Consider the following 24,151-nt stretch of genomic DNA (forward strand, 5'->3'; position numbering starts at 1 on the left):
TCTCAGCGTGGTGCTGCCATTTGGAAAAAATATCACATCACTCGTATGCCATTTCTGAAGTATATTTTTTCACTTTTGTCCTGCGAGATGGATGGGGAATTTGAATGTTCGGACTACTTGCATGGACATCATAATTCAATGGGAAGATGCAGAGGCAATAAATAAGTTCAGTGTTGGATGGATCAACTTTTGCCATTGTTGGTAATTGTTTCTAGCATCTTCGTGTAAAGCGGGTTCATGTATTTTGTTTACAAAGTTTATGCTGCTTTCTTGTTCAGCTTTTAAGATTTTCAAATAAGATATTAATACTCAGAAGCCTAGAAGTAACAAGAACCTTAGAGGAGCTTCAGCTGTAATTTCCCCATTGAGGCCAGGCAAAACATTACACTTCTGAACTAATATGTTCTTGCTCTAAGAACGACTGTGAAAGTTCACGTCAAAGGGTCATAAATTGCTACCAAACTAATTTCCAAATGTAAGTCTATTGTGCATGTGTTTAAATTTGATGCAGTTCTTTTAAAACAGTTTACTCTGAAAAGCTTTTTCTGTAAAAATATGCACAGTGAAAAGTGTTTACATTACAATACGGCACTTACATTGCATTAAAAAAAAATACTTTATGCATCTATTTGTTTGCTGTAACATTTTACTAACCAACTGAGCAAAGTAACACAGAGATCTGTGGTGTCATGCTAAAAACCCAAGTGTTAGGCTGCCAAGTATTGATGTTCCCACGATACTTTGTAGACACAAAAAAACCAAGGCAAACTGGAATGATGCTGTAGTGCTGATAAAGGAAATACAGTGTATGGAGATTAAACAGCTGAAAGGCAGACATGTATTACAAGTGAGTCTGTGCAGACTGTTGTCTCAATGGGGCCAAGCACTTCTTAGGCATTTGCTGCATATTTTGACCAAGTACAGAATGTAGGAAATCTAAACTTAACATATTCAAGACTAATGTTTCTTAAAAAAAAAGAGGGGGGGTCACTGGTTTTTTAAATTAGAGGGGTTTTTTAGCTGATGCTTCAGAAATGTCTTTTCAAACTTAGAAAGCAAAATGAGTGGGGTGATGACAAAGAACAAAAGCAAAGTTGCTCGTTAGACTTAGTTAAAGCTAAGTTGATCATTGATACAAATTTGCATTGTTTTCCCAGCGTGGCATTCTGTAACAACTTTCCTTGGTGTGCTTTTGTTTCAGTTGACATTTGCTTGAATGGCCAAGCGAGTTGGCAAATTTTGTGCTACTGGTCTTTGAAGTTGTGACTTCAGCCCAAACAGCCTTCTCTTTGTGTACGGCGGGGAGCCCCTTCGCTTCGGAGAGGGATGCGTGCGGCACAAAGCCTAGAAAGGGTCCATACCAAGTCTCACAATACTTCTTAGTGCTTAACTTTAAGTAGCTCAGGTCTTGTAGGAATATTGGCTTATTTTCTGTGAATTTATAATGCAAGGAGTTGAAGTTCAAAATAAAAAAAAAAGACAGAAGATTAACCCGAAAGTACAGTTTTTATTGGTCTTCAAACATAGGTTAGTATTTAGAAGGATTTAAACTATAGTGGGAATTTGCTGTCTTCTCTGCTCAATACAGTTGTAATTTCGTGGTGGGGTTCGAGTGCAAGCTCTCCTAGGTACAAAGAAAGAAGTAGGGATTTACTTGAGATAGATAGTGTTTGTTTCAAGTTTTACTCCTTCTCGCTAGAGTTGTACTAAAATCTGTTGTATGTCAAAAATTGTCTGAAGAACTTGACAGAATACGGTGACAAAAGATGAATGATAGGATGGGAAAGAGGAATTTTATATAAATAAGACAGTGTATAAGTATCTATTTATTGTAGTATTTGCACATTTCATGGTCAGTTGAACTCCTTTTACTGTTCACAGTCCATAGCCTAATAATTGTGATGGGAATATAGCTTGCACAGCATATATGTGACTCCTTCTCAGATGGCCTGATTTCATCCGTAGCTGTACATGTCCAAGGGAGCAGCACAGTGCCGAAAGGCAACCGCAACCATTAAGAGCTTTTCAGTATTTCCGTGTACACCAAGCTGAGGACGTGCATGAGCCGTTTTCAGATGGAGCCTTGTAGCTGCAGTAATTTTCTTTTTAATGTATCTTCTGTAGCTGCAGTGAAGTGGAGGAAAGGACGTTGTTCAGCAATAGGAATCGCTTGCCTGGCTTTTGGGCTGACCTTTCTCAGAAGCTGGATTTTTGATGGCAGAAGAACTAAGCACCAGGCGCCACAATTTCTTGGAAGGGATGGGTAAAAAAATGAGGCGGAGTAAGGATTTTTAAACAGATCTTGTCACGTGGGTTTTGCTGTGTTTTGCTTTGACGAGGAGTGACTAATTCCCAGTTATAGAAGTTTTGGCCATCTGAATGTTTAAGATTGGGGTCAACCTTCCATCCGTCCAGGTGAGGGCTTGGTGAAGAGGAGGCGTCGGGAGCCATCTGGGTGGGCTGTAAGCCAAGGTCAGGGAAACGTCTTCCCAGCTGAACTCAGCTGCTTCTCACCGTCCCTCAGATCTGCCGGCTGATCTGCTTTTGCAAGTGCCTTTTAACCAATTTCAAAAACTCCAGCAATTCCAGTAATAGTTAGCGAAGGTCTCCTTAGGCTGACCTGGCTTGTTTTGACTGAGCCAAATTAGGGGCTGGTGGCCCAAGCAGAGCTGCCCCGTTCACCAGCCCCATGCAGCCGGCTGTGGGCAGCACGGCTTCACCTGGAGAGGTTTTCTGATTGATCCAGTTAAACCAGCAGAAGAGGCTGTGAGGGGCATCTCCTCTGCAGTTTTAATGAGGTTTCTATTCGTTAATTTGTGTCTGTTAACACTAGTATTAAGCTGTATTAAAGCAAACCACTATTAAATAAGTCTGCTTTACGTGTAGGATCCCCTACAATAGCTAACCTAACTTAATTACAGACGTGCAATGTGGAGCTTACACAAAACATGGGAGAAGATTGTGCTGTCTGCTCATCAGAAGTAGTGTCCTCCTTTCTTGAAAGGAGTTGCCCATATTGTACACAGATTTTAAAACAGCAATTAATTTTGTTTCCCTTCCTAACATTTCCATTTGGAATTTTCTTTCCATAAGAAAATGTGGCTGCATTTTTACACTCATCTATTTATCTGTACTAAATGCATTGTCAAGGAGATAGGCTTTTCATAACATGAAGGGCTTCTGCGACCCGGTTCAGTGATTCCTTGGTACGTAACAGTACGTGTGAGCAAGTGCCCATAGTGCGTAGCAATGCATCTTTTAAACTTGTGTCGTATTTGATGGTAAATGGCCATTTTCCCAGTGATTTGTACCGTTTTTGCACTTTATTATCCATGCATGCTTATACCCAAGTAGAGATTGCCATGCAAGCAGCTTCCAAGGTTGGAGTAAAAGGGTACAGTTTACTTGCTGGACCATTCTTATGTCAGTAGAGGTTGGATCCAAAGTTGTGAGACACCTGTATGAACTTGCAGATTTACAGGAACTTTGACTTGGAGGGATATTCTTCTAGCAGAATCCTGTTGGCTTTTTGTGATGGGATGTGGGATCAACTTTATTTTAACTTTGAAAAAGGCTGTACAGATTAATGTATACATGTTCCCAGTGTATGCTGAGATCTGACCAATTCATGCACCGGATACAGTCTGATCTTGCCTGTTGCTGAAATGGTGCAATTTTGGCTCTCTCTATCGGGTCCCCTAGTCCCTTTGGTATCAGCATCTCCTGGTGAGGTGAGAACAGATATCCCACAGCGTACTTGTAAGGCGCGGGGAAGCCAGATGCAGTCGTGCAGGGTATCACAGCACGGGTGGCAGCGAAGCCTGGCTTACCCCGTATAGCAGAGCTGGGAGGAAGACCTGACAGACCGGTCCTACAGGCTTCATTAGGGAGCCCAGTTTGCACAAGACAGAAAGTACTCAGGTGGTTACATGGCAATCACATGCCAGCCTGACTTCAGCCATCAACAGAGCATTGCTATGGTTATTAGCTAAGTATTTCCATAATGGGTGTCTCTACAAGTTATAATTAGAGCCAAGCCTGCCTCTAGCTAATTACAAGCTTGCTTAGAAGTATAGTTTATATAAAGCTTTTAAAACTTTATATGGGGAAGATATACATCCACAGGCATAATAGGAATGACGCCTTATTTTCAAAATGAAATTTATAGGCTTTGGTGTCTGTTTCTCCCTGCCTTTACAGTTTTGTACAGGCTTTTTTGTTGCATCCTCATACAAAGTTTTTGCCCGAAATGTTGCCCAAGTTTCACCAACATCAAGCCAGCGATTTTTGAGTTTTCTGAGTGTTTCGCTCTCACTGCTGAGAGAGTAAACCAGATGTTAAGATGTCTTTGAGCTTTGCTTTTGGAGAAGATTAATAAATAATTGTTAGATCTCTCATTAAAAGAAGATAAAGAGTCTTGAAAGTGGTGAAACTTTTTGTTGAACACATCAGTACAAGGTCTACGTAAATAACGATCCATCTATGAAGACTTGCTATGTGTTTGCGTAGATGGTGCTGCACCTGCACGTCTTCAGCTTGGTCTCTTAGGAATAAAGCGAAGCTGGCAGCATAACCCCGTTAGACCCCGAAGCAGGAATACAGGCAAGCCTCGGTGACGAGGTGGGTCGTGAATATGACACACGGTTGCAGGGTGGGCTGGTGTGGCTGTGGGTCTAACACAGCATTACCCGCAGCCGGGTGGTCGCTCTCTGGGATGACTCTGGATAACTGTGTGGCAGAGGCAAGGCCAGACAGTACTGACATAGTCGCTGCTGTCCTTCCCCAGTGTTCTCTTTGGATTTTCTTATTTACTTGCTATCTTCCATTCCCTGCTTCCAAGTGCTGCTCTCTCAGGAATGAATGGTGTCTGAAAAGGAAAGGGAACACGGTGGAGCCTGCAGCGCTCGTGCACTTGGCTTTTGACACCTTTGGTACAAGGGGATGCTCACGTAGCATCTGTCACCACCGCTCTTCGGGAAGAAAAAAGTGGGGTGCATAACCCTCATGTATGGCTGAGGGAAGGAAACTCGTGAGATAACTCCTGCAGCTGATGAATTCCCTCTCCTTGCTTCTGTCTAGCCATTTTTGAATTTGGTATTTAGTTTGATTATTCAGGTCAGATCAGATTTAGGTCAGTTGTGATGGATTTTTTCCAAATCCAGTTCCCTTGATTCCTACTGTAAACGCTTACCAGATGACACGATGTGAAGCTGCAACAGACTTGAGCTGTGTGATGACCGAATAAAATCTCAGTGGGAACCACTTCCACGTTCCTGAGATCAGTTTCTCATGTAATAAATTCTGTATCCAAAATTGTATCAAATACTTTTCTGACAAGAGTGAGGTTTTTTTTGCTAACGGACAAATCCCAGCAGAGCTATTTATAAGAGGCCTCTCTCTTGTGTTTGCACTCACATGCCTGTTACTCAGACCTACACTGAAGAACAAATATAAGTAAAAACTTCCCTGTGTCCTTGCCAGTGCTTTTGGACCCACCCTGTTTTGTCCTATCTGACATCCTCCACTACATTTCTTTGCTATTCTTCTGTTGGTAAGAGTTGCCATAGGAAACCACCGTTAAAGACTTCTCCCCAAAGGAATAATCTGGATTTATTTGGTGACACCTTTTCTTGCAGACCATTTCACTGCTTTGTTCTGCCTGATCCTGTCCTGGCTGTGAGGGATGGGGAGGAGCGATCCGAGAGAGTGCCGTGCTCGTGCCAAGTGCCACGCTACATGCTAACACCCGCAAAACCTCGTACGACAGAGAGTAGCCGAGAGGGCGGGCGCCGGGGCGGTGCGTGGTGATGTCCTTTGGCTTGGGAGGAGGCCAGTCCGTTTCTCGAACGCAAATCCAGGCACGGGAAAAACTGCTTAAGTTGTTTTTTTAAGTATTAAATTTAGAGCTGCGTTCTTTCACCCTTGGTTCCTAAAATGAAATTAGAAAACGTCCAGAACTTCTTACTAGACCAGCCTACAGCTGCTCCTCCTGTTCCAGCCTCTTTATTCATTTCCTGATAGGCTGGAGGGAAGCCTTTGCACCAGACTGCCCTGAGGTGTGTCCTGGCTCACGTATCGCTACATGTCAATCTCTTCTGCATTAAATCAGACAGATGAGACCTGGGCTTTTGGTTTTGAAAAGTCCTGGTGTACCTGGGGCACAGGGGAGAGCGGGTTCTTCCACATGTGTCTCCTCGGTGGCTGCAAAAGCCACGTCAAATCATCATTCTACCATTCGGCTGCTTGATTAGATGTTCTGTGCATACCTCAAAATATGTGATGTTTTAAAGCTAGATTTGCTATTTAAATAAGAGGTTTGCCTTAATTGGCTGTTATAAATTACAAGCAAGAAGGAATGATTTATTGCTTATAATTAGAAATGAGTTACGAAGGGGAATGTTGGTAATCATAAAATAAAGCTTGGAATACATTGATTTCCAGATGGCTGGCAGTGAAATTGCTCTTTAATGTATAATAGACCAGACACAAGGAAAAAAAAAATCTGTCATCCATCTTTATTCCTTGATGGGTTACTTGTATGAATCTATAGTTACCTGGATTTTGAAATATTAGTTTTGGCTGCATAATCGGATGAGAGAAACTTAATTTGCACAGTGGTATATGCTATCAGAAGTGGTGGAAGAGGTGAGTTAGTATTTTGCCTAGCATGATTTTTGTGCTTGTAATGTCAATGGGGAAGATCTGACAATAAATCTGGCATCACCTTTGGGTATAACAATCTCAGTGGATTGTTCTCAGAGACTGCAGGTTACTAAGATGGTTTTCTTTTCATCTTTTGCCTCATTAGCTGTTTTTATGAGGTTGAGATTGATCAAAACATCTGTCCAAAAGCAAGTATCTGTAATCCTCCTTGCTTAAGTCTAGAAAATATATTTGCACAGAGACGGCAGTGCTACTGCTGAGAACTTTTCCATAGCATAATATTTCTGTGCAGATGATAATGTGTTCATTTAACTTTTTAAATTTCATTTCTATTACTGTAGTTCCAAGCATGATTTTAAAATGATTTATATTTGCCTTATCTGCTAATAATGGTGTTTTCTGCCGTAACAGATGCATTCTGCACTGTTACCATTTGAAAGACCGTGCTGCAAGATAGTTAGATATATTTGGATTGTCACCACATGAGTTGTCTCACGCCCATGTTTTAAAAGTGACACTGCCATTAGACTTGCTTAACTGAGACCATCATGATTACTCATTTACCTTCATTAAAATGCTTCATAGCTTCCTTATTTTAAGTAGCTTTTCCCAGCAAGGTGCAAATCTGCTTTGCTGCCATCATTTCATCTGGAAAAATTTCCATGGTGAAAGGAATAGCATATTTTCAACTAATATTTTCCTGACCTGTGGAGAGATGAGCTCATCAGTGTCTTTATTGACAAACCCAGGAAGAAGGTGTGTCAACCAGAAATATTAGATCAGTCAGCCTTTCTTGTCCTGGAGCAATTGTAATTTCCCATGGTCTGCAGCAATTTCCTTTAGAAGCAGATATGTGCAGAGATTGTTTTGGATCTGCTGCAGTAGCATAATTTCATTTGGTCCCAATAAGGTGGCCTTAGATTTCATTCTTTTCATTTTTGCTGTTGAAAATCTTCTGGTTTAGTCAGTGAAAAGAACAGCAAGTTGCTATTTTACAGCAGCATCTAATTGAGGAATGAGTGCTGCAGCTATGCAGAAAAATACTGCCTGCTCTGAGTTGGGTTATTGCAGACAGAGATTGTGGCCTCCGCCCCTCTCTCAAAAGCCTGAAATAGGTGTTTAGTTCACTATACATCAGCAAAGTTTCTGCTTTTCAAAAGCATATCGGTGACTGACGTAGGTGCTTAGTTCCTCCCTGACAAATATATCCTTTGGTGAATGATAGAGGTTCTTATTTTTTGCCAGTTTACTGCTGTGAGCTTTGGTCCCTAGATACTTAAGCCTGGGCATTTGCTAGAAGAGGCCAATCTCATTAGCGCTGAAGATGTTCTCAGCGCTGCGTTGTCTGATGCTGCGCTGATGAAAGCGAAGCTCCTCTGATCCAGCATGAAAGAGGACTGAGTGGGAATCAGAAGTGGGAACAATTTCTCATTTCACTCTAGTTTTTGTTGTCACTTCAGCTTTGCTTTTATTACGCTTGAAATGGCTCTTTCTGTAGCGTTGCTTGCTTGGGAACAGAAGGAACATGTTGGCTGTGTTGGTGCAGTTGGTGGAGTTGACGCAGGTGTGTTGGAGCAGAGTTAGAAGTAGCTGGCTCAGGTGCTGCTCAATGCATCCTCGTCTTGCTGCCCAGGTGTACGGTAGTATCTAGTAGGGTTCAGACCCTACCTGCTCCATCAGTCACATTTGTGCAGCTGGCAGCAGCAGGGTTAGCCAGCTCCAAGGGACCTCGCTACGCGTGAGCTGAGCTCATTGCAATGTGAACGTGCCCTTCAGTTGGTGTCTTTTGGTCATTGGTTGGAGCTTCTGCAGCCCTATCACTGGGGAGAGCGATTCAGGGAAACTCCCTGGGGCTTTCACACTGATGGTGAGCTGGGCTGGGCAAAGGGCTGGTCAGCCTGGCCTTCAGAAAGCCAAAAAAACCTGCCTGCCTCACATTCAGGCACACGTGGTTTCAAGGTGTGAGCATCAGAGGTGCTTTGTCTTTCTGCAGAGCGTGATGTTGTCCATGTCTTGTGGTGTGCCATGGTGCACCCTTACACCTCAGCCCCAACCTGAAGGCATCAGGCAGCCATTCATCAGTGTCACAACCAGCCATGGCCTTGGCCACATGTCTTGGTTTCCTCTCTAGGGGAGGGAACGGCTCTTGTGAGCGCTCGGCTCTCAGCCAGAAGCAGATGTAGAAGACGGTGGGAGCCGCAGCTGGATGCGCAAACCCCAAAGAGCTCCGGGGTCACGGTCGTGATTGCAGTCTCTGTTTCGCCCTCTGGAGAAGAGCAGTGGTCCGAGTCCAGGAGGGTCACCCCTTTGTCCTGACCTAATGGCAGAACAGTGGGTCAGTATCTCCTGACGTTGTGTTTCCAACAAGAGCATTAAATCCTTGCGGAGAGGTAATTCCCAGCTTTCCGGTAAGGATAACATTGACGGTACCTAATTAAAGGGCACTTGTAGCCGGGGTAAACATTTATATTAATTTCCGTCTCATGCAGATGTCTGGTAAACTGACCTCCTGAGGCACAACCATCTGGCCTCAGGTGGGAGGAGGATCTCGGCCAGGGTGGAGAATCTGACCGGTCTCTTGCCGAATCGTTTCTCGATAGCTTTTTCTGTCACTGAAGCGGCATACGTATGAAAGCCTGTGGTACGGATAGGTGGGTTCTATGGGCATTTGTCTTAGATGACCTGCATAATTACACTGCAGGCTTGTGGCTGCGGGCTCCGTTGTATCTCTGCTTTTCATTGCGTATTCTGGAATCGTCCACATATAAAATTAGTATGGGTGGTAAGCAGCAATAAGATGTTCCCTACTTGGATGGATTAAATTAAAATTCAGTAAGAAACAGAACTTTGGGTGAGTTTCCAAATTACTTGCAGGATTGCACTGAGGAGGTTGTTATGGTATCGTAAACCTTTTTGGTGGGCAAACGGCCTGATGCAAGTTAGGTGGTTTTATTGCCTCACAGTGCTCTTTCTATTTTATGTACTGTTCTGTGTAATCTTTTGTTATTAAATAATAAGCAAAATAAAAGCAGTTGTTTGTCACAGCCAGCTTGTTTTTCAGAGAATTTGCTCACTTTGAAAGTTCAGTCTGTGTGATCTCCAGCCCTGTCAGGAGCTATTATACTGAATCATCTTGTAAATTGTTAAGCTGGAGGACAAACCTCGACGTTATCGTGCACATCTCAGCTGAGAGCGGAACGGATTCGGCAGGGAGCAGCCTCTGATGCCACGTACCGTGCCATTAGTTTTTGTCGCGAACATGTCAGGATTATCTGTTTCCAGTGTTATGTGTGTTGGCTGACATGAGCATTTGTAGATCTGCATAATTTTTGAAGTAGTTTGAAATGTGGATATAACACTTGGAGCTGTGTGAAATCTTTGTTTTCCCCTTTTACGGATCACATTGCTGTTCAGAAAGTTGCTTGTTTTGTTACTCCCTCTCACAAGGTACTGTATTAATTTGCAAAGTTCATAACAAAAGTGCCCCCAACTAGAAACCATCATAACTAGTGAACAACTACAGAAACACTTGGGAAGACCAGGAGCTCCATTACTTCCCAGTCGCAACATTACATTTTAAATAGAGGCCATTGTTGCTTTAGCATATACGGAATTGTATCTTAGTGCAGGATATTACTGTTATTTATGGAACTTGGCAACCTTAAATTCAATCTGGACTGTGATGGACAGGATTTTTCACGTGTCGTGTGTATGTGCATGTGTGTACCTTGGTAGCCTTTTACAGATGAGGCTGAGTCATGCACACTAAAAGTAGGATAAGATACTTCAGTTACTTGTTTTTTCAAGCTGCTGTTTTGATCATTAATACTGAAACCTATCCCAGCCTCAAAAGCAGTTGTGCTCTTCCGCAAAGACACTTTCTTCCGCCCTCTGTGGTGCAGCCAGACAGCAGAAGGAGCCCGTATCTGTAGCCATGGCAGCCAGTAATTCATTGCTCCATATGGCTGGTGTGGCAGCAGCTGCTCTGGTTTAAGGAGGTCAGGACATCGGGGCATTTAAGAAACAAAACAAAACCCCACTATAAAACCTGCCTAAATGGTTTTGTGCAGTAATAGTAGGGTTTTCCATAGGCATAAGGAGAGCCAAGGAAGAGAAATTAACTTTTTTTTTTATATATATTTATAACTTTTATAACTTTTTTTCTTTTTATATAATTTTAATCAAAGACACTGTTTCAGGGGGGAAATAAGTTTTTGTCTCTCTTTGCAATGGTTTTACCTTTTTTCAGTTCTCACGGCTGGTGTTTGTAGGTAGCACATAGTACCGAGGCATAGCGAGCTGGACTGTTCAGCCCACGCGGCGAGTGACCCCTTCAGATCTGCACTGCAGCAGGTACCCGACAGCCAGAGCAGGAGCAGAATCCGACCCGCTGCTTTTGGATGCATTAGATATTATGCTGAGAGAGAAACTGTATTGCCCAAATTGAATGGCAGCGCTACGTTTCTAGTAATGAAGTGAAGATGTATACTCTGTGAGCAATTATCATGGAACAGAAATACGGCTTTCATTTCGGCTTGGGTGTGAGGATCACTTGCTGCTGAAAAATGGTATAGAAGGGCTCTTGGATTTAGCACTAAAGTTTGCAAATAGGCTTTTCATAAGCGTGAATATTTTTATTTTCAATAGGGGACCATTTTAATTAAAATGAAACTGGAATGTTTACTCTTTGCTTCCTATAGCTGTGACTGTTTTCTTCCCTGTGTGAGCACGTGTATAATTTGCTCTAAAAGAAATGTCAGCAGTTTCTGATTACCTTGTGAGTCTTACTCAACAGCTTGATTTTAATTGGGGGGAGGAAAGATTTCAGGGTGCTCCAGGGAGGTCTGATGTCTTTTGGTAGCAGGAGGAAATAGGTGCTATCTTTGGTACAATGTTAATTGCAATAATCACTACTACTGGTTTAAAATAAAGGTCCTTCATTTCTTACCCTTGTTGTTTTTTTCAGTCATGTCAATGAAATACAACCTGTTTGGTAATTAGCATCCTTCAGCTACATAACCTTTTGACATTGCTGCATTCATGTGTTTGTAAGCATCTAAACAAGGTGACTTTTGGAAAACAGTGATTGACAGTAGGTAGGTAGTCTGAAATTTTAGGAAATAAGGAAGAAATTTTTTACAATGAGATGGTGAAACACTGGCACAGGTTGCACAGAGCGGTGGTAGATGCCCCATCCCCGGAAACATTCAAGGTCAGGAAACATTCAAGGTCAGGCTGGACGGGGCTCTGTGCAACCTGATCTAGTTGAAGATGTCCCTGCTCATTGCAGGGGGCTTGGACTAGATGACCTTTAAAGGTTCCTTCCAACCCAAACCATTCTATGATTCTATGATTCTGTGAAAACTCTACAATTCAGGTTAGATAAAAGAAAGAGGACAGGCACATAGGGAGGAGTGCGTCCATGCCTTCAGATGCATTCTTTCTAAGCCCAGAAGTCTACCAGGATTTGTAAGTAATAGAAAGTTTATGTGGGTCAAGACTATCTCTTTCTTGAAATTTTTGATAATTATGAAATATGACAAGAAGTGTCTGTAGCAGAATAATGTGTTCTGGATCCTTCACTGGTACAGCTCCTGAAGCATTCCTGTGGCTTCTTTTTGTTTAGATCTACTGTAAGGAGGCACCTTGGACTACTTTGGTTGCCGAAATGCCTTTCGGGTCTTGCAAAGTATTTCAGAGATGACCAGTTTCTGAACCTTTTTGGAGCTTAGCCAATATCTTGTACTTTAATATTGTCTTCCCCATCAGAGATAACGATTTGAGTCCCCCCTGCCCATTCTCTGGGGTTTTGTTTCCTCCTGCTGATTATTTGAAATAAATAAATAAGTAGGAAAACAACCAGTATCTGTGTGTTAACAGGGAGGAATGACTAGCAGAAAAATGAGAAGAAAAATACTGCTTATCATAAAAGACTGTATCTCTGGAGACATAAATTGGTATTCATTAAGTTGTTTGCCTAGACTTAGTTAAAAGACGTACTTGAGGAGCTGTCTGAGCAGTGTTTCAGTAGAAAGCAACTCATCCTTTTCATGACTAGATACATCTAGATGAGGAGGAGAGACCAGAAAGCAGCACTAAATGATGGATTGAGAACAGCCTTCACGGCAGTAAGGAGACAACAGGCTATGAAATGTTTTTCAGAAAGAATAATATTTAACACTTAGCTGTAGAGTAATACTGATCCATCTTTTCTCCCCAAATATGCCGGGATTCTTTGTATCTGATGCAGAATTTTTAAAAGTGTTTATGTTCAATTTCTGTCATTTTTCATTCAAGGTATGCAGGGTCCCCTTGTTTTTGATGATGATTTCTGTAGCTGGAGGTTAGAATTTCGCCTGTGATGATTATGATATCCTGCATGTATAATCTTACCGGTATCCTCAGTGTGTCGTCAAATACAGGGAAATAGTTGCAGAGCGGTGCTGGGTAATTCAGAGTGTGGCTTGTTTTTGCCATGTCTGCATTCTTCCAAAAAATCAGTTGAGTCTTTTGACTTTTGTAATATGTGACAAAGCCACCTATTTCAAAGACCTTCGGGCTGCAGATTGAGATGAGGTTTTGCTACGGTGCTTGTTGACAGGCATCTTTTCTTACTATCCTGAACGGGGGCAGACGCTTACAAAAGAATGTGTGTATTAATTATTGCGGAGTCTGTGGCTCTCTGCTCTTTATCTTATATCTTCAAAAGAGTAATTGCACAACATAACGCTAGCAAAGTGCTTTCACTGTTTGGAGAGTGAATACTCTGTGTCAAACTCTTGTGCATGGTGTAACTTTTCTGATGTTCGCCATTTCTTCTTTCCTTCTTTGCAGATTAAGACCTTTGATTTCAACACAGCTTGCTAAAAAGGCTGCCACTGAAGAGGTATGTAAAGTCCAGCACTTCTCCTAGTGCAACAGTTTGAGTTTGGAAATTTCCACAAGCCTTTCTCAGCCTGGCTCTGGTTATGTGGTAGATATGGGCAAAAGAAATGAGAGTCTTGTCTCTCTGATCAGACCAGGAGCTGGTTACTGCAAACACTGCAAAGCTGAGGTTGCCTCTTTTCTAAACAAGATTTGCCCTTACTTATTCATTGGTAACATTAGCACAGCCTCATAATGCCTAGTTAGACAGCAAAAAAGAGAAAACTCCCTGCAAGCATCTAAAAAGGTAGATATCAAACAAGTGGGTAGGAGGAGTGGGAGAGGGCAGAGCTCGTGCCTGTTTTTCAGCACTTGGACCGTCCCGGCGGCGAAACGCCGCTTCTGTGCAGCCAGCGCTGACCCAGGGAAAGGGCTGGGCTTCTGCGGGAGACCGGTGAGGAAACATGAAGTGACAACTTACCCTATATAGCATGGCTTACTCTTTGGTTTGTTTGTTTGTTAAGTCTGAAAATATAATAGTGCCATAGAAAACTTAGTGCCACTGCCAGAAACCCTCCTTGGGTGGCTTTGTGCACCTGCATTTTCTGCCGAAACGATCGTGATTATTATCAGAGTCACAGCAATAACTGCTTTCTTTCACTATTATTTTCACACTGTACGGAGTAGACATACGCATTTTGTGTATGATAAAATAACTGTTCTACTACATATGTAAAAATTCTGTTCCTAATATACCAAAGGTATTTGTCCTTCTTTTTCCCATGAAGGTGTGACACTGACACCTTTTTGAACGTGAACCGGTTACCTTGGGTGGTTTAACATGCTTTGACATTTGCCCATCCGTACATATGGATATGTGCCAAACTCAAGTCCAGGATGTCTGGAGGTGAATTCAGGAAGTTCTATTTAAAGGCGTTGTTTGACTGCCTTATTTTTAAAATGACTAAAACCTATTGATTTTCAGAAACAGTTTGATATCCTGCCTGGGGAAATACATTTTCACTTCTTAGGCTATGCTCATTAGAAAACTCTGCACATTTTTAGAAGTATAGCAGTCTGGAAGTGGACATGATAATTAGAAGAAGGTCACATTTTAATTAGAATGGTGCAATTTTAAAAAATAATGACTCAGTTGTAGCTCCTTTATATTCACCCACTTTTTCAGAGCAGATGGATACTTTTAAGCATATTAATGGGTATATGTTGTGGTGCTGATTCATCTCAAACTGTTGTGTCTATTTCTGATTATACTGAAAACCTAGATGGACTCAATTTGATCACTCTAGAGGCAAAAGCAGTAGTAGGAAATACAAAATAAACTGGAGGGAAGTTCCTCTAAATAATATGATTAATTTGAGCATTAAAAAATCATTAAAACCTGTCTTTGAGTGATCCGAATATCTAAATACTTGATTTTCCATTAAAATTAATGGGTGTCTTTTGCCCTATTAATGAGCTATTGGAGCAAACCCTTAGGTGACTTTGAAAAACTCAGGCAGATTCTTTAGGTTGACTGTCATGCTATATGACAAGTTCAGGAACAGCTTTGATGTTTGAATAATTAGACTATCAACTTTCTGGTACAGGGATTTTCTCTTATGGTGTATCTCTAAAGTGCCTGGAGTTACAGGGATTCTGGGAGTTACTGCATCCCAAGTAAATACATTTATAAATAAATAAACAAAAATAAATTACAACTCCGAATCAGAACTTACTGCCAATGGAATTGGAGAAGATGCAGCGGTACATAGTTGTGTGTGTAATTTAAAAGCACTGTAGGACTTTTCTTGTGGTAGGGACCAGAGGAGTTGGGGTTTCCTGGTCTCCTTTGGACCATTCATTGTTAGGACCACCTCACCAAGGAAATGATCCCAGTCTTTTCCATCTTTCCTGTCAGGAGAGATGACTCTCAGTGCTGATAACTGCTGACTAGTGATAGGTATTATTAAGTATTCCCTTCCCAAAATTGCTTACATGACAAAGCAGTGTTAATGGTTGATCTCTGATATTCTTCAAGTTGCCACTAATGGGATGTCTTCCTGGGCCACAGGCTCTAGTTTACAAACCCCAAATAGTCCAGGTACAGCACAGAGGTGAAAAGTGCCCTGTTACAAAGCAGGTGGAGATAAAGCTCCTGTGATGTTTCTTCCCTGGATGAGAGAGGGAGGTGAAGCTCTAGACTGAGTGCACCATGGAATTGAGAGCTCCAGAGACACCAGAGCCTGGGCTGTGCTGGGGCAGACCACATTGCTGGTTCCTGCCCCATTCCCAGGTCTGTCATTAGTGAACCAGAGACAATATTACCTTCTCCAAATTCACCTCTGTCTCCTTGGGGTGTTGCCCTTTGTCTCCCTCCCTGCTGTGTCCTGCCTCACCTTGGAGCAGCTGGGGAGGTGCACGTACGGAACGGGTCCCGTCAGTGATCGATTCCCAAGTTAGTGTTTGGAGATCATTATTCTGATGAATTTCATGGGTAATGTTACAGGTGCTGGCGTGTGTTATCAACCTAGTGCTCTGCCATCCCATTAAGTGCTGTCTAAAGAGTGCTATTTGTTGCACAGCTCATTGTGCCTCCAAATAAATCCAACCGGAGCTGTCAAAACTAATACATGTTGGTTTTTTTCTGATTTGAAGGGTACATTTTTGCTATCATTAAAGTGTCAATAACGTTGTTATTGTGTAATAGGCCTAATGTGAGTTGAGCACAATGAGGAAAAGGTTGTAAGCTTTCCTGCAGAGCTCTACTGAGGAGCCTGCACTCCCAAATTTCTCCTTACCTTGTGCTTGCAAGAGGATCCTTGTTCTGCTGTTACCGTCTCTGGATATTTCAGTTACCTGGCTATGAATTATGTGAAAACTGGATGTTTGTGCCTGACTTTCCTTCGGGCAACATTTCTTTGATCAACTTGCATGTCCCCTAGAACAGCTAAGCCTCTAGCACTGGTCATGGCCTTCCAGCTCTCCTGTCCCTATCATTTGGAAGCTGCTAAAGTTTTGTACAAATATTAAACAAAAGGAAGGGCTGCTGTACTGTCCTCTCTTCTTTTTCGCAGGTAACCTTTCCAAAAGCACAAGCAGAAGCCTCTGACTTAGAAAAACCAGCAGCTGTGCTAGTGGAGAGTGGCCCAGTAGCTTATAACCCTGACGAAGAGGTGGAAGAGGAAGAGATAGAAGAAGATGATGATCACTGCATGAGCGCTTTGCAGTTAATGGGAGGAAACGGTAAACTGGGATGCTGTCTCAATTACTATCTACTGGTGCTGTGGGGTTCGTTGTTGCAGGGCTGAGGACAGACAGGGTTCCCCTGCTTGTCCCTGCCCTCCGGCAGCTTGTCCCATGCAGAGCTCCTGCCGCCTTTCTGGCATTGTCCATTCCTGTGGGAAAGCCTGGAGTCACCCTTGTCCGAAACCTGACCTTCTTAGAGGCTCCTCTTGAGAAAACTTTGCATCTTGAGCTTTAGGCTAAGAGGGCTTCTCAAGAACAAACTGATGTTACGCCTTCCTCAGAATTAGGTTTATTAATGTGGATCTGAGGAATTACGGGGTCAGTAACCCCTCCGTTAGCAGTGCTCGGGGCTTGTTGCCTCCCGACCCGAGCTGCCCTGCTCCTGCCTGCCTCCTCCTCAGTGGGGCTGCAGCGACGTCCAGGTTGTCCATGAGCCCTGGGGACGTGGCTGTCCCGCTCAGAACAAAACGAACCATCACACTCTGTTTCAGGGGAAAGTGTTAGGAGGAAAGGGTTCTTCACCAAGTACAGAAATTGCATTGATAGCATACGGCGTGCTGTATGGTACACAGATGTGTGCTAATTTATTTGGGTTACCCAGCAAAGCCACTCGTTTAATTAGGTTTCTTTGCTGGCAGGAAAAGGCAGTATCCTCTCCACTGCGGTTTTTTCTAGCTGGACACATCCACATTTATCCTTTATTAAAAACTTCCCCTTAGAAGTTAAGCTTTGAAAATACACAAAAATATTTTTAAAATGAGAGCTGCTAATTATGGGTTATGAAAAAGCAAGATGGGAATAAGTTTCCTACTGAAATGTTATTTACTGCAAAAATCTTCCCAGTACTATTAATTTAGCTTTCATGGACAAAATGTATACATTTCACAAAAGCGTGTGTTGCTTTTAAATTGATTTCTCTACTGGAAAATAATTGCTGAACTGTAGGAAAAACAGTTTGTTGCCTGCATTTATTATTAGAATAATGTTCCCAAGAAAAGGCACCCATGTGGGGGAGGGTGGTTCTATGTTTATTAATAACCCCCCCCACAAAAATAGAATAAAGGTCACTGAGCTTTTTTTCTTTGTAAATGTTACTATTTTTAAACCATTCTGAGAACATTCCGCTACTCCCTGTCTGGTCTGGACAACAGCTGAAAAATCAGAGTTTAAAAAAAAAATAAAAAGGAAAGGAGTATTCCCAGAATTCAAATGCAGGTGTGCAGAGCTGCTCAGCAGAACAAATAACTCTTTTCTAACTGCTTTCTTCATGGGTTTTAGACCTGTTTGCCTGGAATAACTGCAAGAATTACAGATGGTGAACTTCACCCATTCTACACAAATTATTATAGATTACACTTAATTCTGTTTCTGAGCATTTGGTGGACTCTTTGGATGAAATGTGAAATTCACTGTATTGAATTTGGAATATAAAGGTTAACTTTACTGAATGGTCATATGTAATAGTTATCCTTAGGTTTGACTTCGCAGCAGAAAATATGTTTCACTGCATTCAGAAGCACACAGAAGAGAAATTGGTGCATTAGGAACATGCAGACATGCCTTCTGACACATGCATCACACAGTGTTTGCACTCAGCATTGTTTAAGAAAACAAAACTGGATAAAAAAATCTGGGCAAAATTTTAAGTTGTTCCTCTAAGAGTAAGTAGATAGGGGAGATCTGAGTCAGATATGTTGGTCAGGATTTGTTGCACGACTCCTTTGATGTTGATGGGAACTCTGAAGCTATCTCTGAACCCTTGCAGTTTCAGCTTATAAATCCATGAATAATATAAACAAGCCAGCTTTTTCCTTGGTGGCTACGTCTAGTGAGAACCGTGCCTACTTGTAAATGTATGCTGCTGCTTATCAGCCACCGTGTTCCAAATTACTTGTGACAATCAGGCTTGATCACCTAAACCGCTAAATTAAACCAAGTATTTCACATATCCATGTGCCAAGTAATCCTAAATGAGGGTCCAGTGACAAGTGAGAAGAGATATTTACACACACATGCGTGTATGTGTAAATAATTTTACTTCATTGAGGAAAGTACATGCAAGAACTTTTTATTTAGCCCTAAGAAAATATATGGTTTTTCTTAAATGCCTGCTTAAGGCAAAACTTACCATCTAGTTACACAGCAGGAAAACAACCTGAAAGTAGCAATACTTTCGTTGTATCTTCCATCTGCCTCAAATATTTGCATTTTATATGCCTTTGTCTTTGTGTTTCAGATTATGGCTGTGATATGGATGATGATGATGGCTATTAGTTCCATTTACTTCCAAAGGACATGGACTGCGACTTGTTCCCAGCAAATCTTCAGTCTTCAAACTGTATGGGTAGTGAAAGAAGCTGTCTATGGTCAGCAAATGTAATCGAACAATCCTTAATTTTGTAAAGCGAATTTTAGGTTAGCGTTGACTCTGGTCAGTTTATATTGACCCATAACCCAGCAACAAAGTTTGGGTTTGTACTTGAATTTTTTTTTCTTTTGGTGGATCATGGTTTGAGGATGAAATTAATGGGGATAGTTTCTAGAGAACAAAAGAAAAGAGACAAAACAGACTGTGTATAAAGCATGTGTGGCTGAAAGCAACACATCTCTTATTTATGTGACTCTGCTTTTAGGCATGCTGTTGAAAGGGAGCAGACAGAAGGACAGATAGAAGGACAGGTAAAAATGAGAAGCGTGCTTGTTGATTATTTGAGTACAGTAGCATTAGTTGTCTCATAATGCTACAACCAAAAGAAAAGATTTCCAGCCTATATTGTAAACATACCCTGTTACCGTAAACAAGCTTCCTTACCCAAGTCTATCAAAAATTAATGACAAGTTATGTATTTGCAGGACAGTATCTGTTTCTCTGAAATGAAGTAAATACTTCTTTATATTAATCAATTCATAGATTTCTTAAAAGATATGACAATAGAAGGCAATGTTGGCAGCAAAGAATCGTCTTCCACTGCAAGTCCGATGCGGTTTATGTGGAAGGAGGGAGAAGTCCTGGGTGAGGCAAGAAGTGTAGAGAGCAAGCAGGTGACGATGCTGTGCTCATGTGCCTTTGCTGGGCGTCCCTAGGGAGAGCCAGCTCTTGTTGCGGCTGGAATTGCTGCAGGAGAGTCGCTCTGGCCATCTCTACGGAGCTGCTCTTGTCCGACTGAGTTAGAGTGAAGGTCTGCTCCCGAGAGCTGCCTGTCTCTAAAACCAGTGGAAAGAAAGAGAAAGCTGAGATTTTGATAAATAAGCTAGCATCTGCTTTGGCTGAATTTAATTTAATGTAATTTATTTAACTTTCTATGGGTAAATTAAAGGTCACCATGCAGCAGTCTGACTTTCATGGCTCAAATCCCACCCTTGAACAGTCGCTGCTATGTGAATAATGGTGGAGCTCCAGCCCTGAGCGCCCCAAAATGTCAACAGACGGGTCCCTCTCATCCAGATACATCAGCTCTTGCAATGCCGTGGGAGTGGGGGTCAGGGAGGGAGCCCCTATTGCCAGATCCCACCCTGTTGCCTCTGACCTTTCTTTCCCTGGCACTGCTGGGTCCGAGGCTCTCGGCTCGGTGGGATATGCACTGTACTGATCATGGTCTTGATGACTGCAGCTGCAGGAGCCAAGATATTTTCATCTCTCTCCCATGTCTAGTGACAATCAAGAAAGCTGTAGTGCTGCAGGCTTGTCTTACACCAGGGAAAGATGGATATTTATCTTACCGATGTGGTTTCGGTTAAGCTGTCTCTCCTGGTCAGCTCGTCCTTCCTACCCTTTTTGAGGACCACTCATCACTAAAGCACCATCCATCCTCCTGCTGCGGAGGGTGGATCGTGGCAGGAAAAGAAGCTGCCTTGGGAAGCTGTCTAGCTCCTGCCAGCCAGAATAACGATGATGCTCATACCTGTGATTGTCACCAAAGAGGGGAAGGGCCATATGACCTTCCATACCCCTTCTGTCCCTCTCAGTAGCATGCGTAAGAGGGATCCTGTAACTAGAGCGAGAGCGAGTGCTTTTTTTAGGAGCAGACTTGATATTATTTGGCTGGTAAATGTAGTTTGTTGGGTAGGTTGTATCTGCTAGTTATTTTTGAGCCCTGTATAGGAGTATTTCTGCAATGACTTCTTGAAAGCAGAACTTGGTAACAAAAACAATGTAGTGAGGCTAATGGGAAGAAGAGCTCTTCTGAACCAGATTTCAGTTACTTAGTTTGCAGCACTTCAGTGGAAAGAAGAGATTCCATATAATTCTTACGGGGAAAGCTGGCATTTTCACAAAAATCTATAGATTTTTTTCTGATACCTTATAAATACTGCACAGAAAATGATATTGAGGAGATAAACCTTTCTACCTCTCTTTTATCTACACCGTAAATTCAAAATCATGCTATAAGCAGACAATTTTTTAAAAAGTAGTTTGTTTTATTGAAGTTCATGCTCTGCAAGTTTTTGAGACAGTTGAGTTTGAGCATTTGGGTTTGAATTAATCTGCCAATAGCACTATTAAAAATACCTATACTCTCAGTATATTCTCAAAGCTTGGGTTTTATTCCAAGGTACACATTATTCTCTATGCAGGAAATAAACATGCATAAATAAACATGCGTATGACTCATGTAGGTTGAGTGCTTTTCTCAAATGCATGATGTTGGCTCTGAAAGAAACTGCTAAGATGAATTCTTTATTGCTAAGGGTCTTTCCTCCAGTCTTTTGTGTAGATTTTCATGGATTTGTTCCCCCACAGGATACTAAACCTGCTGCCAATGTAGTGATGTTATGTGCAGCAGCTGAGCGTCCACCCAAATAACTGCTGCTGGTAAATCTGAATTTCAGTACCACATTGCGTTTCTGAGAACGTTGTTTCCTGCAGTGGAAGTAGAGGATTGCCGTTTTTGAATGCTCTCATGTGATTTCATTAGAAAAAGCTATCACATAGTCTGCTAGAAGGGCACTTGGAGAGCAAAAAAAAAAGACCTACAATTCTATAGCATCTCAGTATTGCTGGTGAAATTAATGGCATGGTTTCTGTACAGGAGTCCTAAAGGAAAGGCCGTGGTATCGGACAGGCAGACTTCACTCTGAGCATTGTAAGGCTTCTTAAGCTATAGTGGTTATGTACATTTTTAATTTATTGGTGACTTACCAGGATTTTTATAATGTTCATTCCTTTTTGATTTAACTAAGCTCAGGAAATGTAAACAGATTAGAACATGCTAGTTTCTGTTTTTATAGCTAGTCATTAAAATGTAAAAAGATTAACACTGCATTAATTCTGTTGATGTATCTGGACAGTTTTGTTGTATATAAGTGAGCCTAAATTCACTTGGAGTAATTTGGACCCTGCTTTTCTCAGGATTCTGATTATAATGAAGAGAGCTTATAAGGCTTCAACATTTGTTGTTCTTAGATCTTCTTGTTTGAACCCACACAAGCTATATGTCATAGGTTTTGTTGCATAAAGCATGTCTCTTGCTGCAAGTCACTTTGCTTGACAGGCAAAACCCTCCAGCTGTTGCATCCAGCTTGTCTGCCATGCAGCCTCTTAACACTCTTGTATTGTGGGAGTGAAAAATGAAAGAAAGAAGGAAAATAATGGGATTCTTCACTATGGTGAGTGCATTTTCAGTGTCTTAATCATCTATGACATTTCTTTAAAATCACTGTGTTCAGTACAGCAACTTTTAAATGGTGCCAGACAGCCTTGTCTTGAGGGTTAAACATGTTCGTTGAGAAAGTTCTTGCCATCCTGATGGCTTGTTTGTGTTCTTTGGATTGCATTGAAACTCCAGCCGCAGATGTGTACAGTTAATGTAGAGTTTGCCTAATAAATGTTCTGTTTCTTATTTTTGTGTTGAATCCTCGTGTTTGGTTCAGTTAGTGCCAAGGAAATTAAACCTGTTTGATGTAAGCATATGTATCATCCTTACACAACCACAATATGAGCCATGTTAAGCTTTTTTACTGTAAATAAAAAGTAAAACCCTTGCTTAACCCATCTTTTATGATGCTCTCCTGCTAATTTCTCATTTTTCTGCCTTCATTCTTCTGAACGTTCGTTTTTGATTGCTGCATGATTGGTTGACAGTGGCCAAAATTTGTAACACAGAGCTTTCTTTCGTCTCTAAACGGGAAGACACATCTGATCAGGCAAGTGTTTTTTACAAGATACTGTTCCACTGATAAATGTAGATACTTTCTGTAAACTGCATAACATTAATGAGGTTTTTCCACTAAGCTATATAATTAACTAACTGTGGGAACAATGTATAGTGTGTGTGTTTCGTGGAACTGTTCCAGTGCTTGTTTCTGAAAGTTGTATCTTGATAAATACGGTGTGTGCTGAGTAAAAAATCATGTTATTTTATCAACATCTGGTCGCCACAGTTCGGAGGCCAAAATCCACATTTACCCTTTGTGCACACGGGTATTTGCTCCTTTTATTTTTTTCTGAAGTGGAGCTATTACTGGATCCTCAGGAGTGTCTACTGCAAAGTTTTAGCATATAGTAGGACAATTAACAGTAGTTTTGGTAAGGCAGTAAGTGTGTGTCATTCCAGCATTTTGCTGGCTTCCCATACTCTCATGTAGGGGCACATCTGCTCTCACTGACATTGGGATGCTTCTATCTTAGTTTCTTTTCAGCTGTTCCAACCCTTTCCACTGGCAGTTGGGAACTTCTCCAGTGATGTCCATCACGGGTGCTCTCTCACGCATACCATCTAAGCTGTTAAAAAGTACTGGCCGCCTTGGCCTCGTATTTTCTGCTCTTCCCAAGCTGTACAGTTACTGGCTTTGTCCTGTAATTTTTCTCTTCCCTACCATACCAGGTTTTCATAAGCAAAACCATTTGGTCCCCCCAGCTGTATTCATCAAATACACCTCCTTTAAGGGCCTGAGAAGTTAAATAATGTTAATAAAGCTGAAATCTTGCAAAGCTTTATATTAGCTTCATTTGTCACCAGTAGATCATAACACACTCATTCTTACGTTCATGTTTTGTAATGCAGAAGAGGCTGTGGTAATTTTCTAGTCCCGTCACATGTGTAAGAAGAGTTACAGCATATTATTCGGTATTTCTTATGCCTGCCCCGATACCTGGCAGTGGTCTTGGTGAGTGGTGGTTGTTTAGTGAAAGGGGTTAAGCATGAGAAAGGAGGCTGGGTGAAAATTCATGACTTACAGCATAACAAATTTACTTCATCGTAATTGTTTTTTTCTTATAGGACTGTTGTGCATTTTCATGGAAATGAGGGAGGTGCCTACATTTCATAAAAATGCAAAATGAAATTCCCGTCTTGCCATGCGACTCTAGGAGCACAGGATTTAATGACTTTTAGTGTGAATCTTACATTTGTTATTGTATGGGTTGGCAGTAAGTGGC

At 41.7% G+C, this 24,151-nt stretch overlaps 1 protein-coding gene across 15 annotated transcripts in view; it reads left to right on the top strand.

The window, feature by feature from the left end:
• BRF1 (BRF1 general transcription factor IIIB subunit) overlaps window positions 1–22,772 on the top strand; it is a 172,866-nt gene extending 150,094 nt beyond the window's left edge. For 13 of the 15 annotated variants that reach the window (XM_075150913.1, XM_075150905.1, XM_075150906.1 and 10 more), the window contains 3 exons: window positions 13,498–13,549; window positions 16,602–16,770; window positions 19,010–22,772. In XM_075150913.1, coding sequence (XP_075007014.1) covers window positions 13,498–13,549; window positions 16,602–16,770; window positions 19,010–19,047 — 259 coding nt within the window. In that variant the 3' untranslated portion in view covers window positions 19,048–22,772. Of the gene's footprint in view, window positions 1–8,794; window positions 11,781–13,497; window positions 13,550–16,601; window positions 16,771–19,009 lie in introns of those variants that run through there. The other 2 variants (XR_012673780.1, XM_075150908.1) reach the window with 2 other exon arrangements.
• The last annotated feature ends 1,379 nt before the right edge of the window (window positions 22,773–24,151 follow it).

This window comes from Calonectris borealis, chromosome 5, assembly GCF_964195595.1.
Source record: "Calonectris borealis chromosome 5, bCalBor7.hap1.2, whole genome shotgun sequence".
NCBI lineage: Eukaryota > Metazoa > Chordata > Aves > Procellariiformes > Procellariidae > Calonectris > Calonectris borealis.